This window comes from Anabrus simplex, chromosome 2 (genome assembly GCF_040414725.1).
Source record: "Anabrus simplex isolate iqAnaSimp1 chromosome 2, ASM4041472v1, whole genome shotgun sequence".
Lineage (NCBI taxonomy): Eukaryota > Metazoa > Arthropoda > Insecta > Orthoptera > Tettigoniidae > Anabrus > Anabrus simplex.
The window spans coordinates 909,974,425-909,993,785 of record NC_090266.1 but is presented as its reverse complement, the minus strand read 5'-3'; the positions used below and the strand labels follow the sequence as shown (position 1 = coordinate 909,993,785).

Sequence of the window (19,361 nt, the reverse complement as noted above, 5' to 3'; positions counted from 1 at the left end):
TGGTTTCCCATTTTCACACTAGGCAAATGCTGGGGCTGTACTTTAATTAAGGCCACGGCCGCTTCCTTCCCACTCCTAGCCTTCCCTGCCCCATCATCGCCATAAGACCTATCTGTGTCAGTGCGACGTAGAGCAAAAAAAAAAAAAAAAGAGAATGCTCCACTGAACAATTTGAGAAAGGGAACCTGGGGTCGGAGAAGCGGGCGTAAGGAGATATGGAAGTAAATTTGTCTACCGCTTTGTCTCACATTACTGATTTCGAGCTTATTTACAACTAACATGCATACAAGTTTACACGTACTGTGCTGTTTATTTACATGTACATTCTTTATTTCCTGCAAGGAAACAAGGAGGATGAGCCTGATTACTAGGAAGTCATGATGCAGGTTTTGTTTACTTTACCTGTCAGTAAGATGGCTCTGTTGTATCATATTTACATTGTCCCATGACAGAACGTGCCATGAATCACTGACAGACCCATTCATTACTCAGTGCTACGAAGGTCCATCAAATATAAAGGGGATTTTTGTTCCTGAACATCAACAGTTGGTAGGACTGGCCCCGTGCTTCTGCTATCCTTAGGCAGGACCGTTAAGAGTGGGGAAAGCGTGCTGTTAGATATTTCCCGCCGTTTCATCAGTAACACTCACGATGACAGAGCAACAGGTGCACCCCTCCACTGCGCAATGCATAATTATAAAATTTCTTGCTCGTGAGGGGGTTACAGCAGCGGAAATTTGCCAGAGATTGACTGCACAGTTCGGTGATCAAACATTGCCGAGGACGTGTGTGTTTGCCTGGCATAAGAAGTTCAAGGAAGGACGAGAACGTGTGGAAAATCAGCAACATGATCGCCGTCCTTGGACCAGCATTACAGGCGAAAACATTCCTGCAGTTAAAGACATTATTATCGATGGGCAAGAGTATCAGAAATTGCAGAACAAGTCAGAATCAGTTATGGGAGCTGTCAAGTAATCATCACAAATGACCTACAGTTCCGTAAAGTGTGTTCCAGATGGGTCCCTTGCCTTTTGACCGAAAATCTGAAGTTGAGACGTTTGGAGTTCTGTCAGAGGCGTACAGCAAGGTTTGCGAAAGAAGGTGATGCATTTTTGAGTCGGATCGTCACCTGCGACGAAACATGAGTCCACCACTACACTCCCGAATCCAAACAATCCAGTAAGGAGTGGCGGAGGAAAGGGGAGGCAGCACCAATGAAAGCCAACACTCGATTATCAGTTGGCAAGGTTCTTGCAAAAGGTTTTTTTCTTTAATTTTTTTTTATCGGTGAGGCATTTTGCTGATTGATTTTTTTTTTTTTTTTTTTACTTTTTTTTTTTTTTTCATGAGCGACACACAGTCAATGCTGCTTACTACTGCGGGCTGTTGAACAAGGTGAGGGTAGCATATCACTGCAAAAGACTAGACCAACCTATTCGACAGGTCATCCTCCTCCACGGCAGTGTGCGGCCCCATACTGCAGCTCTGTCTCCAAGCTACAGAAAATGTACTGGACTACACTCGATCATCCTCTTTACAGCCCGGACTTATCGCCCTGCGATTTCCATTTGTTCGTACCGCTTAAAGAAGCTCTTTGAGGGCAACGATTTGAAGATGACAAGAGTGTGGAAGATTTCTTGCACTACTGGCTGGTGACACGACCCTGTTCTTTTCACGATGAGGGCATCGAAAAGCTGCCCATACACTGGGACAAATGCATTTCCAAAGCAGGAAACTATGTGGAAATATAAATTGTTATTGCCTTGTGTTTTTCAATAAATCAATTTAAATAAAAAGTAAAATCCCGTTTATATTTGATCCCCCCCTCGTATTCAGAGAAGTACAGTACAATACAATGGAGCAGTACTGGTAGAGTTCCAGAGACCTCACTGACATGCACCTTGTGTATGGAAAAGTACGTTGCAATGTTCTCGCTGCTGAAATGCTGTACAGTGAGTGATTTCCTGATGGGCATCATCCGTCACGATGAGTGTTTATTTCTGTCTATCGACGAATGTGGGAGACTGGTTCATTGGAAAGAAGAAACAAGGGACCTGGCAACATGAGTACCACTCACACACCCGATTTTGAAGAGGAGGTGCTGGTACGTGCTGCAGCGGACCCCACTGCAAGTACTCGTCGTATTGCACATGAAATGGGCGCTGCACATACTAGCGTGTGACGAGTACTCCACAAACAGCAATTACACCCATATCACCAACAGCATGTCCATGCAATGCTTGTGACTGACTTTGCACCAAGGGTCGCATTGTGTCAGTGGTTGCTCCAACAATGGATTGAGCGACCAGATTTCCTCCAAATTGTGCTGTTTACTGATGAGGTCTCATTTAATCATGATGGTATTTTGAACAACATGAATAGCTATGTGTGGGCTGTGGAAAACATTCACGCTGTAGTAGAGTCACACCATCAAGTACATTTTGCTGTGAATATCTGGGTCGGCATTGTAGGCGACAATCTCATTGGACGATATCTCCTACCTGGCCGTCTGAATGACCACCTGTACTTGAGGTTCTTGCAAAGAGTTCTATCTGAGTTGTTGGAGGATGTACCCTTGGCTGTTTATGCAAGGATGTGGATACAACATGACGGTAAACCGCATCACTTCAGTGTGGATGTCCGCAACCATCTCAATGCTGTATTCCCTGGTCGCTGGATTGGAAGAGGAGGTCCTATTCTGTGGCCTGCGAGGTCACCTGACCTGAATCCCCTTGATTATTTCCCTTGGGGATATCTAAAGTCACTTGTGTATGTGACCCCAGTGGATACGGAGATAGAATTAGTTACCAGAATTGTAGCTGCTTGTGATGTGATATGAAACACACCAGGGATATTTGTCAGGGTGCATCAGAATCTTGTTCACCGATGTCATGCTTGCATTGAGGTTGATGGCCGTCAGTTTCAGCACATTTTGTAAGATACGGTGCAAATGGTATGTTCATTGTGTCAATGATGGTATTTATAGTTAACTGTAACTAATGTAAATAAAAAAAGTACGCAGTAATGTGATTGTATTCGGATTATCTCCTTAAGCTGGCTTCTCGGACCCAGGTTCCCTACCTCAAATTGTTCAGTTGCATGCTCTTACAGAAACGCCCTGTATATATCTGTCTATTTTTCATTTTAATGCCTAAATAGAGCAATTAAGGAGCCTGTTTTATGCGCCTAAAACAATACCTTTTAGAGCCTAAACTTCCACTGTCTACTAATGACTTATTTGAAATCATGCTTTATGAGAATAATATTCTGTTTTCATCAGGTTAACTTCCTTGTTTTAGGTATGACCAGTGGGATAAATTCACAAAGGAAGTTGAGGAACTGAACCTTAGCGTTGAAAACTTTACGGTGAGTATTCCTTATTTATAATTTTACTGTGCTTTTCGAGCAAATGTTCAGATCATCTTGTTGGTTGATCACATATATGTTCTGTCTGTTCCAACCTTGTGATGGAGCATTTTTGTATTTGTTTATTTCCAAGTGCTAGAGAAAAATGTGACCATCTGAATAACATCATGAATACGAAGATAATCCCCAGTGAAAGTATGGAAGGTGATCGTAGATTATTAATTGTGGAATTAAAACAAGTAAAAATCCCTAAAATGATATTGAAGAAGAAACCAAAGATCAGGATTTGGGAATTGGAGGAGGAGGATAAAAGAATGGCATTCCAAGATTGTATAAAAAGGAAGTTGCCTAACATGGAAATACGAAGTGAAGAAGGAGAGTGAGACATTTGTGGAAGCAGCAATTGAGGTATGCAGGAAAACAAAAGCAAAGGTTCAGGGAAAGGAGTCATGGTGGTGGACAGACAAAATAAAGAAAGAAATCAAAGAAAGGAACAAGGTGAAGAAAGAAATGGCTAAATAAAGCAAGAATTCTTATCAGAGGCATGAGAATAAGATAGAAAGGTTACATGTGGAATACAAAATATTAAAACTACATGTAAAGAGGAATATCAAGGAAGAAAAGGAGAAATGTTGAGGAGAGTTTGCCAACAAAATTGAGCAAGATAGTCGAGGAAATCAGAAACTATTATACAGAGTAATAAAATCAAAAAGAATAAATCGAGAAAAAATCAAGGCTTTAGAGAGAGAAGATGGATCCATAGTACACGACAAAAAGGGTCTTCAGAAGGTGATGGCAAAGATTTTGAAAATCTTTATGATGAGGATGACTGCTCGGAGGAAGAAGGAGACAAGAAAATGGAAATAATAGACGGAGAAAAAGAAGAGAACCTGATAACGTGGTTGGAACTTGAAAGGGCAGTGAAAGCAATGACCAAAGGTAAAGCAAGTGGAAAAGATGAATTCAATGCTGATATGATTAAGGCAGCAGGAAGCTTTGGACTCCAGTGGCTATACCGACCCCTCAATGCCATATGGAATGATGAAAGGATACCTGAAGATTGGCAACAAGGAAGCATTATACCACTGTTCAAAAAAGGAAATAGGAAGAAATCTGAAAATTATCACCAAATGGGCTAAAAATAATGGAGAAAGTCATAAACAAAAGACTGAGGGATATAATAGAAACATGGTTAGAGGAACAACAATATGGCTTTAGACCAAATAAATCAACAATTGGCTTGATATTTACAGTGCGAACGATAATGGAAAAATATCTGGAAAGGAACAAGGAAATCATCTTCATATTTTTGGATTTGGAATAAGCTTATGATACAGTTACGAGAAAACATGCTGTAAAGGAATGTACCAAAATTGTTAATTAACAAGATAAAAATGTTGTATCATGAGAGTAAAAGCAGTGTACAAGTGGGGAGTGGTGACTCTGAAACATTTTATACAAAAAAGGGTCTCAAGCAAGGAAGTGCACTGTTATCATTATTGTTTATTATTTATTTATTTATTTTATGCCTTTGTATGTGGCGAAGTTAGGGCTCATGGCCCTCTCTTACACTTAACCACTACATACTGTACATAATCACATAATTTGGAAAAATAACATTAACAGTCCCTAGGAACTACCTAAATTTATGGAGTAATATTATAACAGATAATTGTTATTTTTAATGATTAATATTATCTAGCCTATCTACATCACCTAACAATAGTTCTAAATCACACTTGCACTCATACTCACTAACATTCATACAAGCTGATCACGTATTTAAGAGGAAATCTCGACAAGACCTTGTAAATGAGACTGTTGAAGTGCTATTACGTATACTGACAGGGAGTGTGTTCCATAGCCTTGCCCCAGACACTTGGAAAGAGTGGCTGTATACAGATGAATGATTAACCGGTATCATAAGGGTAGAAGTCGATCTGGTATTATGTCCATGGATAGATGAGAGGAAGTTAAAATGTGAGGATAGGTATTCAGGTGTAGATTCGTTCAGAAGTTGAAAAATTAGTTTTGCAGTATGTAATTTTCTTAGTTGATCGATTTTCAGCCAGGATAGCTTCTCATAATAGGGGGAAATGTGTGTCCTAAAGTTCAAAGAAAATATAAATCGTATGCAAGAATTCATTGCCCTTTGAAGTTTCATAGTTTGTTCTGCAGTTGCATCGGTTAATACGACATCACAGTAATAAATTATTGGAAAAATGAGGGTTTGAATAAGTTTTATTTTCATGCTGAGTGGAAGAATGGATTGTTTCATTTTTAGGGGGTGAAGAGATGCATAAACTTTTCTGCAGACACTTGTTATATAGTCATTCCAGTTTAATGTGTCATTCATGACAACGCCTAGGTTTTTTACAGACTTCTGAAAAGGTGTTGCTTCACCACAGAGCATGAGGTTAGGCTGTTGTATGATGTTTAGCATATTTAAAAGTCTAGATTGTCCTATTATGATTGCTTGCGTTTTCTTTGGGTTAATTAATAGGCAGTTCTCTTTAGCATATGAGCTAATTGAATTTAAAGTCGAGTTCATATGGTGGATTGCTTTGTCAATGTCGGGGACTTTAAAGTGTGAGTATATCTGAAGATCATCAGCATATAGATGATAGTTGCAGTCATTCAGATGAGGAGAAATGTCATTAATATAGATTAAGAATAAAAGAGGTCCAAGAATAGACCCTTGGGGAACGCCAGACAGCTTAGTCCTCCATTCTGTGGTCTTCATGTTTGATACAACTCGCTGTCATCTGTTTTTGAGGTATGAGCCCAAGAGCTGAATAGCAGAATGAGCAATGTGTAGTTTTTGTAACTTAGCTAACAATATGTCTTATATTTACAGTGTCAAACGCACTGCTAAAGTCTAGAAGGATAAGTATAGTCAGTTTTCATTTGTCCATACCCGTCTAATGTCGTCCGTGATTTTGATTGGTGTTGTTGCAGTACTGTGTCCTTTTTTTTAAACCAAACTGTAAGGGATCAAGTACAGAATGTTTTTCCAAGTATTTAACAATTTTTTGTGCATTATCTTCTCCAGAACCTTAGAAAGTGCTGTGAGAATGCAGACAGGTTGGTAGTCAGATGTATTGCTTGCAGGAGAGTTTTTTGGGACAGGCACAATGAGTGCATCTTTCCATTTAATTGGGATTTTGCCTGAAGTAAGACAGATATTAAGTAAATGCGTAAAAATGGGCAATATTATGTTGATTATATAAGTCACAAATGAAATGGGAATTTCATCAGCTCCTGTTGCGTGAGGTTTAATTGAAATAACTTCCCTTCTTACTTCATGCTCTGTAACGGTATCAAATTCAAATACAGGACGGACTGGGGATTTTTGCCTTAATATAATGTCAATGGTGTTTTGTACTGTCGTTGTGTCAGGAGTGAGACGTTCCGTGGAGAAATACGTATTTAATTCATCAAGGGACACGTCGGGATCAGTATGCTTCGCAAGTGGTTTGCCAATACCCAGTGACTGAAGTTGTCGCCATGTGGAACCAGTGTTAATGTTTTTGTTTAAATGCTGGAAATAATTAAATTTCTTATATACGAATTACAAGCTTAATTCGGTTTCGAAGAACACGGTACTGCTCATGTACGTCAGCTAGTTTAGTCTGCTTATAGCGTTGGTATAGTGCGTCTCGTTCTTTCATCATAGTCTTAACATCAGTAGTCAGCCAAGGGCAGGGTGGACATGTTACTCTCACAGAACACTTTGGTGCGTGTTTGTTGTACAATTCACGTAAATGGGAATTGAATATTTCCACTTTCTCGTCAATGTCACTCTTTATCATTATGTCATACCAGGGGCAGAGTTGTGCATCTTGTCTCAGTTGTATTAAATTCATCCTTTTAAAGTCTCTAAACATCACGAATTTCGGTCAGTACTTCGGCACGCGAAGAGAGTATGCTAAGTATATGAGGTCATGTTTAGATATGTCAGGAACAGATACTTGACCGTGGTGAAGGATTTTTTGAGGGTTATTTGTTATTACTAGGTCTATGAATGTATCCACGGAAATAGTGGAAGTATGGACGTGGTGGGTGGGTTTAAGGGGTAATATAGTCATGTCGCAGGATTTAAAAATATTTTGTAGTCGTAATGCGTCGTTGTTCAGAGTTAATAAATTGGTGTTAAAGTCTCCAAAAAGTATCACGTGCTCGTATGATGGTAGCAGTCTCAGTAAGCTGTCTTCTAAGTCATGGAAGTCTCGCACTGCGTCAGGAGGCCTATATACTACACCTATAAGTACTTTTACAGAATTGACAAGCACCTCTACAAACATATATTCAGGAGCCGTTTTTACAGCAGGGGTCGAGCATTGATTTACAATATAGGGCAACCCCACCACCTCGTCTGGCCGTCCGATCATGCCTGTGAATATCATAGCCCAATAAGTCAACCATGCTTGAGGGAATCGAACAACGTAGCCAACTCTTGCTTACAGCAGCGATATGAATTGGACTGTCTTCAAATATCGTCTTCAGTTCGTCAAAGTGAGCAACGATGGATTGGCTGTTGACATACGCACACAACAGGGCATGATTAAATTACATCAGTTCCTTCTCTAAAATGGTATAGGTAGAATAGGAAGGAGAAAGTGTTGAGGAACGGTCAGATGTAGGCCGTGGATGAAATCATAAAACGTGTAAAACAGAGTATCAGTAGTGATGAAATGAATACTTTGGTATTTGCAGATGATGTGGTGTTTTGGGGAAAGGGAGAAAAGGAAGTACAAAGGAGACTGGACATTTGGAATGAAAATCTGAAGGAGTTTGAATGGTAATTAGTAAAAAGAAAACTATAGTCATGCACTGTGGAAAAGAGAAAAAGAGAAGCCAGGTGAACATAGACAGAGAATGGTTAGAGAATGTAGAACAGAGGTAACTTAAGGGGTCCACCTTTTCAATACAAATAAATGTTATAATGGTTAAGTTACAACATGTTTACTTCGAACTAGTTTCAACGCTATTTAGCGTCATCTTCAGCCAAAATGTGAAAAATAAGCATACAAACATATACATTACACAAAATATTATAACATGATTAAATAAGAGTAAAAAGGGGGAATAAAATAGTGATATTCAATCACAAGTTTTGAGCTTGGCAGTCATTATCAAAACAACCCATAGAGGGTGAATTAAAATAGTAATTTAGCTGTACAAACACGAGTTAGGACTCAACAAACATAATCTTTTAAAAATACATATAACACTTTAAAAATTTGCATAAGTCCGACATGAACTTGGTATTATAATCTATTAGCTTCATTTCTGTATTGATTAGTATCACAGTATAAAGATAATTTAAAAGTCACCACCTTATCAATACACAGATTTATTTACTTCAAAATTGGTAAATTAGGTCAAGACCGGTTTCGACCCCTAAGGGATCATCTTCAGTTGACATACATATAAAAAAGATATATACAAAAACATCACATGTAAAATATTAATCTTTTAGTTAATTCAATTTAGTCAAAAAATTGTTTGTATTTAGAATGTTGGTGGGTACATCTTATTTTGAAAATATGTGTGTGTGAGATTTATAGGCTCACTATGTCTAAATTATTGCGTATATAGGTCCTATACTTCTTTACAAACAGTGTCAAAATTATTACATTCAATATAATTTATCTATTTGATGAAAACACTGGCAAATTGCTTACTGAAATGGTAAAGTGTGTACATTTTTTAGTTTAAAAGTACATGTTGTTTGTTACATGTTGTCATATTACAATTTATATTACAAAGTATAGAATAAAATTATTCTTGCATTTGTGCACATTGATAATAGTGAGACTATTGTAGGGTCTTGAAAAAATACTGTTGTTTGAGGTATGTCACTGTATATCTGCTTTTTTGAAATGTTAATAGCCTAATTACATTCTTATATATAAGTTATGAAATTTCACTTTTTATAGTTCGGTCAAATGGAAGAAACATAGAATAACCTTGTTAATATAGATTCTTCATGACTAAGATACTGGTATATAGTACATTATTAAAATAGATCCTTAATACTAAAATACAAGTATGTGGTACCTTCTGTACTTGTTTTATATATTAAAATGGGGTTTACATTTATTGACATTAGTTCTATGGTTTGTTACCATTTGTAAAGTTGTGGTCTAATATGAAAGCCAGTTGGAAATGTTTAAAGTTAGTCTGATGGGAAAGGGTTCAATCCCTTGTTTAATTGTTTGTTTTTGCCGCTTGTTAGGTACAAGCATGGGATGATCTAGTTAAAATGAACTCTTTATACCTAAAATATTGGTATATGGTAGCTTATTAAAATAAAATCTTTACATTAAAAGTACTGATATGTAGTGCTATATGTGCACATTTTTCAGACGTAAGATAGGGTTAACATAGGTTAACAACAGTACTATGGGTTGTTACCGTTTTTGAGATTATAATCTGATATAACTGGTCAGTTAGAAATGTATGAAATGTTTACATAAATAGGACCGAATACATATTTATACTATGTTGCTTTGCCTCTTTTTACAAGTGAATTACATGATGTAGTATAATATTTGTTGCAATTTTGTAAGCTGCTGCTGTTGTTGGAGTTATCTTGAGATCTTGTATGTCATTAGGAAAACATTTTCCTTCTTTTCGCGTGTCGTTACTAGTTCAATGGGTGACTATTGTGAAATGGAGTGCGTTTTGGTCAAGTTGCACGTTTGTTGTGGCGTGGAGGCTTCTATGTGTTGTAAAATAATGTATGTTAAATGTTGAGACCGTGTATTCTGCGGGATCCCGTGGCTGCCTGTCGGGATCCCGCAGAATACACGGTCTCAACATTTAACATACATTATTTTACAACACATAGAAGCCTCCACGCCACAACAAACGTGCAACTTGACCAAAACGCACTCCATTTCACAATAGTCACCCATTGAACTAGTAACGACACGCGAAAAGAAGGAAAATGTTTTCCTAATGACATACAAGATCTCAAGATAACTCCAACAACAGCAGCAGCTTACAAAATTGCAACAAATATTATACTACATCATGTAATTCACTTGTAAAAAGAGGCAAAGCAACATAGTATAAATATGTATTCGGTCCTATTTATGTAAACATTTCATACATTTCTAACTGACCAGTTATATCAGATTATAATCTCAAAAACGGTAACAACCCATAGTACTGTTGTTAACCTATGTTAACCCTATCTTACGTCTGAAAAATGTGCACATATAGCACTACATATCAGTACTTTTAATGTAAAGATTTTATTTTAATAAGCTACCATATACCAATATTTTAGGTATAAAGAGTTCATTTTAACTAGATCATCCCATGCTTGTACCTAACAAGCGGCAAAAACAAACAATTAAACAAGGGATTGAACCCTTTCCCATCAGACTAACTTTAAACATTTCCAACTGGCTTTCATATTAGACCACAACTTTACAAATGGTAACAAACCATAGAATTAATGTCAATAAATGTAAACCCCATTTTAATATATAAAACAAGTACAGAAGGTACCACATACTTGTATTTTAGTATTAAGGATCTATTTTAATAATGTACTATATACCAGTATCTTAGTCATGAAGAATCTATATTAACAAGGTTATTCTATGTTTCTTCCATTTGACCGAACTATAAAAAGTGAAATTTCATAACTTATATATAAGAATGTAATTAGGCTATTAACATTTCAAAAAAGCAGATATACAGTGACATACCTCAAACAACGGTATTTTTTCAAGACCCTACAATAGTCTCACTATTATCAATGTGCACAAATGCAAGAATAATTTTATTCTATACTTTGTAATATAAATTGTAATATGACAACATGTAACAAACAACATGTACTTTTAAACTAAAAAATGTACACACTTTACCATTTCAGTAAGCAATTTGCCAGTGTTTTCATCAAATAGATAAATTATATTGAATGTAATAATTTTGACACTGTTTGTAAAGAAGTATAGGACCTATATACGCAATAATTTAGACATAGTGAGCCTATAAATCTCACACACACATATTTTCAAAATAAGATGTACCCACCAACATTCTAAATACAAACAATTTTTTGACTAAATTGAATTAACTAAAAGATTAATATTTTACATGTGATGTTTTTGTATATATCTTTTTTATATGTATGTCAACTGAAGATGATCCCTTAGGGGTCGAAACCGGTCTTGACCTAATTTACCAATTTTGAAGTAAATAAATCTGTGTATTGATAAGGTGGTGACTTTTAAATTATCATTATACTATGAACTTGGTAGTCAAGGATACGAATTTGTAGTCACTTTTTTCATTAAATGATGTCACTTATTAACTTAAAGTGTAGTGAACATTTTCTTCGAGCTTTTGACAGAATTACAATATTCAGTTTGCGTAAGATGTTCCTCTGAAAGCTTTGAAGTTAGTTTTACATCATGGCTGTGCTGTTGTCTGTGATCTATTGTTTTTATGTTGCAACATAACGTGTAAGGTGGAGACCAAGTTTTTGAGTCACGGTTTCTACGATGTTCGCAGTTCAATGCGGGACCTGCGGTATAAAAAGGAGATATATATAAAAGTTGAAATAGTGAAGAAAAAGAGAGCTAGGGCTATGACTGAATGAAACTAAACTCGGGCAGCAAAGCTGTGACGCGTGATGAAGAGGAACTGAGCGTAATGGCTAAGCTTGGGTCAGGGAAGCAGCTAGTGTTGGAGTAGGAATGGAGAGGGAAGGAGGAGGAGCGGTAGGGGACGTGTGAGGAATGAAAGGAGGGGGCGTTAAAGAGGCTGATGCTGTGAAAGCACGTGTGTGAGAAAGTATTGCGCATAATATGAAAGACAGATCTATTATTCAGAATTTTAATATTTTTGAAAATTGCAATGAGAAAATCGAACAAGATCTTTGGTTTCTCGGAGATATCATTAAGTTATCTCTCTTACATTCTTAGTTCAGTACGGATATAAGATGAAATTCTTAAATTTGAATGAATGTAGAACAGTTTACATATCTGGGTAGCATTATTAATGGAAGTAATGAAATCAATCCTGAAATTAATAACAGACTAAGTAAAGGTACAGCATTTTATCAAGTCAGAGAGCTTTTATGGGATGACAAAGTACCCAAGACAATTTATTTATTTATTTATCGTGTCAGAAGTACAAAGTAAGAGAGACAAAAATTAAACAAGGAAATTTTAAACATTGGTTGACCAAAAATTGGCCACGACAAGCGCGTTTGGAGTTGCCCTCATTAGATCTTTAATGGTACAAGTGGCTGGAGAAGATGGACACAGTAGAAGATGCTCGTTGGTCTGCTTAGTACCACACTTGCAGTAAACTGTCTCCACAGGAAGACCCCATTTCTGTAGGTTGGTCTTGCATCTCGTGGTACTGGAGCGTAATCGATTGAGAGCCTTCCATTTTGTCCACTTTTCAGAATGTCCAGGAGGAAGTTCTTCCTTTGGAACCATCCATTCTCTCAAATGTTGACATTTTTCCCGCCACATTGAGATTCTTGCTTGTTGTGGAGTTCCTTTAAGAGCTTCAGTGGTTGTCAAGGAGCTCTTTCTTGATTTCAACCTAGGATGTGCTGGTTGACAGGCATACAAAGGATGGGCTTCCATAGTCATAGCCTTGCTTTTCTCATGCCTAGCAGCAATCTCACGTCGGATTTCAGGTGGTGCTATACCAGCGAGACAGTGGAGTTTATCTATGGGAGTAGGTCTTAAACAACCTGTGATAATACGGCAGGTGTCATTTAGTGCTACATCTATGTTTTTGGCATGGCTGGACTTATGCCACACGGAGCATGCATACTCAGCAGTGGAGTAGCACAGTGCTAGCGCACTTGTTCTCACAGTGCAAGGGTGAGCTCCCCAGGTGGTGCCTCGAAGTTTCCGCACTATGTTGTTTCTGGCAGACACTTTTTGTTTCACGTTTAGGCAATGTTTCTTATACGTAAGCGTACGGTCCAGAATCGAACAGTGTTGAAGAGGGATTCCTTCCCAGGTGATTTTGTAAGGTTTTAGCTGCTTTTTTGTTATTGAGATGAAATACACAGCTATGAGTTTTGGCAGGATTTGGCTTCAAGTCATTTTCATTGTAGTAGTTGGTAAATTCTTTCAGAGCTTTGGATAAAGTCTGTTCTACCTTTTCAAAACAGTTGGCCTGAGCCGTGACTGCACAATCATCAGCATAGATAAAACTCTGCGTACCTTCAGGTAGAGGCTGATCGTCAGTATAGATGTTGAATAACAGTGGTGCGAGCACACTGCCTTGCGGTAACCCATTCTTCTGTGTTCTCCATCTGCTTCTTTTTCCCTGAAATTCCACAAAGAATCTTCGGTTTTGGAGAATATTTTTAATGTTGCACATTAGATGGAAGTCTTTGGTGATGTCATACAATTTTGTTAGAAGAAGCCGATGGTTGACTGTGTCATAAGCTGCAGAAAGATCAATGAAGACAGCGCCTGTAATGAGCCGATTCTCAAAGCCATCCTCAATATGCTGTGTCAAGTTTAATACCTGTGATGTGCAACTTTTTCCTTCTCGGAATCCAGCTTGCTGTGGTATAAGAGACGACTCCACCTTTCCTATCAGTCGCTCAAGAATGAGCCTCTCCAGGACCTTGTACAGGTGACAGAGCAAGGAAATAGGCCTATAGCTTTTGGGATCCAGCCAATCTTTGCCTGGTTTAGGGATAGCAATGACTCTAGCCTTCCGCCAGATTTTGGGAATCTTGCATTCTTGGACACAGATATTCATTAATTCCAGTAGCCAATGCCTCGTAACAGGAGCAAAATTTTTGATCTGCTCTACTCAAATGTCGTCTAGTCCAGCTGCTTTTCCCAGTTTGCACTTCCTCAGTGCTGATTCCAGTTCAGCTTCAGTAAATGGTGGAGATAGTATGTTGCTCTCTTGGTTTGGCTTCTGTGTTATTGGTTTCTTATCTAGCTTTCTAGATCGGGTTGATTTTCCATTTACCGGGCGAGTTGGCCGTGCGCGTAGAGGCGTGCGGCTGTGAGCTTGCATCCGGGAGATAGTAGGTTCGAATCCCACTATCGGCAGCCCTGAAAATGGTTTTCCGTGGTTTCCCATTTTCACACCAGGCAAATGCTGGGGCTGTACCTTAATTAAGGCCACGGCCGCTTCCTTCCAACTCCTAGGCCTTTCCTCTCCCATCGTCGCCATCAGACCTATCTGTGTCGGTGCGACGTAAAGCCCCTAGCAAAGAAAAAAGATTTTCCATTTACTAGCAACTGATGGGCAATTTGATCTGCCTTTATATTAGCATATGTGCTGGCTTGGGTATTGTCATTATTGAGACGACGTAAAAGTCTCCAGGCCTTCTGACTGCTCTTGCTCATGCCACAATCTGTCATTAATTTTATCCATTCATCCCTTTTAGCCAGTGATACTGAGGAAAGAACGCTTTGTGCAAGGATTGATTTTTCTTCGCTAAAAGGATCAAGTTCATATTTCTTGTAATATTCTTCTAGCAAAGTGGCCGTTTCAGGTTTAATGCCTTTGGTAAAACTGGTTCTGCAACCTCTTGGAATTGATGCCCTTGAAGAAAATTGGACGATGTCAACAAATTTGTCGTACTCTTCAGGAACAGGAGCGATGCTCAGAATCTTCTCATCCAGTATGCTGGAAAATCTTGCCCAGTCAGCCTCTTAAAGTTGTATCTTCGCCTAAAACGGACTTCTTGAGGTCTTATTGGTGGCAAAATTTGGCACATGATGGGCCTATGTTGTGTGTTTGGAATTGGTGGACATACTGCTTTGGTGCATGTATGCATAATGCTTTCACTAACAAAAAGGAGGTCTGGATTATAGCCTCGTCCCCATCTTCCACTGTTAAAAGAAGGGGAGAGAGTTTGCTATCATGGATGAGGGCGAGTTGAAAATTTTCAGCCTACGAGAGAACTGTCTCACCATTCTTGTCCTCATGTGAATAACCCCATACATGACTGTGACTGTTGAGATCACCTATTATAACAATGGAGGCTTTACTTTTATCAAAATTGTGGGGTGGAATGAAGGAAAATTCTGCTGCAGGTGGTTTATAGACTGAGGTGATTACACAGTTACTTAGTTCAACGGTGATAATTTTAATATTGTTTTCATCTGACTGGCAAGCACTTCTGACTTCTAAATTCGGCTTCACAAAAACGGCACTTCTATGCAGAGCGTGTGGTCTTTCAGCGATCAGTTTCATGCCAGGAACAAAAGGGCATTTCTGCTTCATATCTCTGTGTGTTTCCTGAACACATAGAACATCACACTGCTTGTCGCGACAAAGTTCATACAAAAGTTGTTCGTTACAAGATGTTATGCCTTCAATGTTAACAGAAATGACTGTTAAGGTTGGTTCTGAAAAGAACTGTTTGTTGGATCTCATATTAAATAACTCTGTTACTTCTGGTATGAGAGATTCAGCCGTCTAGGAAGAGTCCTAGTCCGTTGCCCAGGAGACACCCGGATGTATAACAATATCGCATGCAAATGCACCCTACTGGGAGGTTTCTCTCATGTCTCCCACCCAAGACAATGAAATTAACATTATATAAACAGTATTTCATACCAATTGTAACAACGCTGGTAACTAATAAGAGACAAGATCCAATCAGTAGAAATTAAATATTTAAGACCATCGGTTAAAAAGACAAGAAGAGATAGAATTCAAAATATTGACATCAGAGAAGAGCTAAATATAGAACCATTAGTACAGAAGATACAGAAAGCAAGACTGAGATGGTTCGGACATGTAAAAAGAATGGGAAAGGAACAGGTAGCGAGAAGGGAATTGGAAAGAGAAGTTAAGGGAAAGAGACCAGTTGGAGGACCGAGAAGAAGGTAGATGGATCAGATTTGGAAGGACATTAGAGAAGCTGGATTGGATGTGGCGGAAGTAATGGAGCAGGAAAAGTGGAAGGACAGAAAGGAGTGGAGGAGGCTTCGTAACCACATGCGGGTGACTGGAGTGGGAAATTGATGATGATGATGATGATGATGATGATGATGATAATGAATAGCATTGTTGCTTAGGCACTTTCATTTTATTGTCACGGTTGAAGTATGAAATACAGACATTGTCAGCTGGCGATTAAATGTGAGAGATCTATATCAGTGGATTTACTGACATATTTAGGAAAAGGTTTATTGCTCAGCATCTCTTAAGATCCATAGCAATTGAAGGAATTGTCAACTCAATAACAATGATGACAATAATAATAATAATAATAATAATAATTCTGGAGAAAAAGACCACTGCAGCATGGCTTAAGGAAACAAAGAAGGATATGGAAAGGTTAAGCATCTCGGAAATCCAGCTGTTAGAAAGGAATGCGTTTAGGAACATAGTGAAGAATTTGGAAGGAGTTCAAGCAGCAGGAAGAACTAAGAAGACCGGAAGAGCCTGGACAGATGAATAACAGAAGCAGGCCAGTGAACGCATGAAGGAGTATTGGACACTGAGAAAACACCGCACGAAGAGAAAGAAGTGAAGTTTTAGCATGATTCTGGATGGTCCATTCGCTTGTTAATAATAATAATAATAATGTAGCTTTCACTTATTTATGTTGTGGTTGTATACGAAGTTGCTAAGGTATGTAAAATATGTTGCTCAGCAATGACATTCACAAGACCTGAGCCTGTGGATGCTGAGAAAGGTACTACTCATTGGTTCAGTGATTCTGCAGTTTCACTTTCTGATGCATGCAAGTATTTGTGACCAAGTGCATGGGCCACATAGCATGGATCATATAAGCTGGTCGGTACAAGCCCCAACACTATTAGCCCTGAAGACATTTTTTCCTTGGTTTCTCATTTTTACACCTGGAAAATACCAGGGCTGTCCTAGCCTTTCCTGATCCTAGTATTGATGGAAACCTATGTGTATTAGTACGATGTTAAACCTCTAGCAGAAAACAATGTTTGTGAACCATCTCACTCCTGACCTTGGCTAGTATGTCTTATTTTAGCACTTCTTCAGTCTTCTGAGAGTTTCAGTTAACTAATGGTAGTGCTATTTGAGGATCCAACCAGCATCTAGATGGATGATCAGAAAACAATTTTTAATACAGAAGAGACTTGATTATTCCTAGTCATAGGTTATGAATTTCATTATGGTCCGTATTGACAATTGATCACTATCAAGTTATCTTCCTCATATAGCTGGTCAGTGTCTGTACAAGCCCCAACATATTGGTAAAATAAAATCCCCCTTTTCAGGATATATTCCAAGTGGTTCAATCTGTTTGTTTCATGTTTGAATCCCTTCAGGCAATAATTTCAACAGCTAAGCTGAGTGGCTCAGATGGTAAAGAACTGGCCTTCTGAGCCCAAGTTGATGGGTTCAACCCCAGCTCAGTCAAATGGTGTTTAAATATGTTCATAAAAGCCAGCCTCATTTCACTAGATTCACCACCACGTAAAAGAAACTCATGCGATATGAAGTTCTGGCGGCTCAACAGCTCTGAAAATTATAAAAGTAGTTAGAGGGACGTAAGCACTTGTTACTTAAACCATGCATATAGTTTCTGAGGAAGTTTGGATTCAGTTATATGAGTCAAGAAATTGCTCTTACAAAGAAGCATTCTTACATTCAGGTCTTTTGCATCAAATTACAGAAATGTGTTAATAATCTGGGTGATATTAAGAACTATGTAACTATTTTGGGAAGCATAGTTGTCCTGTTGTGTCACATCAATGAGCAGTTTCTTGTAAAAAGGAAGCTTAAGATGGAAGTGAAAATAAAATTAGTATCTTTTATTTAGTTTATTTGTGTGGGGTGGGGGGTCATCAGTCCACAATATACATTGATGCAGCACTCCATGCCACCTTATCCTGTGCTCTTTCATTTGTATGTAGCTACTACATCATCCTTCTTCTTCTTCTCCTTCTCCTTCGTCCACCACTTTCTCCTGCACCCTGCTGCGATTATAGGTCCAAACTGTATTGCACATTATTTTGGCCCTCTTTTATGGCTGAGTGTATATGAAGAGATGTGTATTGAGACAAACAGAAACACCCAGTCCCTGAACCAGAAGAAATAACCAGACATGGCTAGAATCCCAAACCCAGCTGGGAATTGAACTTATGATCCTCTGACCCACATGCCACAATGCTAAGCATTCAGCCAAGGTGTTGGACAATTACTGCATCCTACATCTGGTCTAATTTATTGCATCAGAAATAACAAAGGTGATAATAATTTAATATTTCATATGTGAGGTCTAGGGGTAGGAAGTGTGCCTCTTACCCATATGCCCTGAGTTTGATTCTCATCCAGGTCAGGGATTTTTATCTGGATTCAATGGCTGGTTTGAGGTCCACTCAATTTAAGTGAGAACATTTGAGGTGCTATCGGATGGTCAGATAGTGGCCCTGATCTAGACATTGAAGAATAATGGCCAAGAGGATTTGTCGTGCTGACCACGACACTTCATAGTCTGCAGGCCTTTGGGCTGGGCAGCAGTTGCTTGGCCCATTAGAGCTGTAGCACTTTTGTTTTTCCCCAGAGTCACAACTGATTCAACAATCCGTAATGCGAAGTCTGTCTGTTATGTCTTCAGCCTGGAGGCTCGGATCCTCAGATAACACCACCAAAGTTTATACAGTTGTAAGGAACCCACAAAAACCAATGTTAGTGCCATAATGAGGTTTACAAGGCATGATGAATATTGAGGTAGTTTGCCGCTTTGTTTTCCTCACTGGGCAAAAAAGTACTATTGTAACATGACTTATGCTATGAATAGTAGTACCTTTCGTACGGTCAGAGGGGCCAATGACCTAGATGTTAGGCCCCTTTAAACAACAAGCATCATCATGCAGTAGCACTTAATTTCAACTTCTTATACAGACTGCCCACTTGAGGTTTTAGTCTCTTATGTTCATGTATCTTCTGACTAGTTGAAGATAGTGGTAGGTGGTTTTCACCTAGGTGGATAACAATGACACATGAAAGAATGTGCAATATGTAGGTATCCT

General features: G+C 38.5%; 1 protein-coding gene across 2 annotated transcripts in view; it reads left to right on the top strand.

The window, feature by feature from the left end:
* loj (logjam) overlaps positions 1-19,361 on the top strand; it is a 125,920-nt gene that overhangs the window by 27,537 nt on the left and 79,022 nt on the right. For both annotated transcript variants that reach the window (XM_067139534.2, XM_067139533.2), the window contains exon 3: positions 3,300-3,366. In XM_067139534.2, coding sequence (XP_066995635.2) covers positions 3,300-3,366 — 67 coding nt within the window. The remainder of the gene's footprint in view (positions 1-3,299; positions 3,367-19,361) is intronic.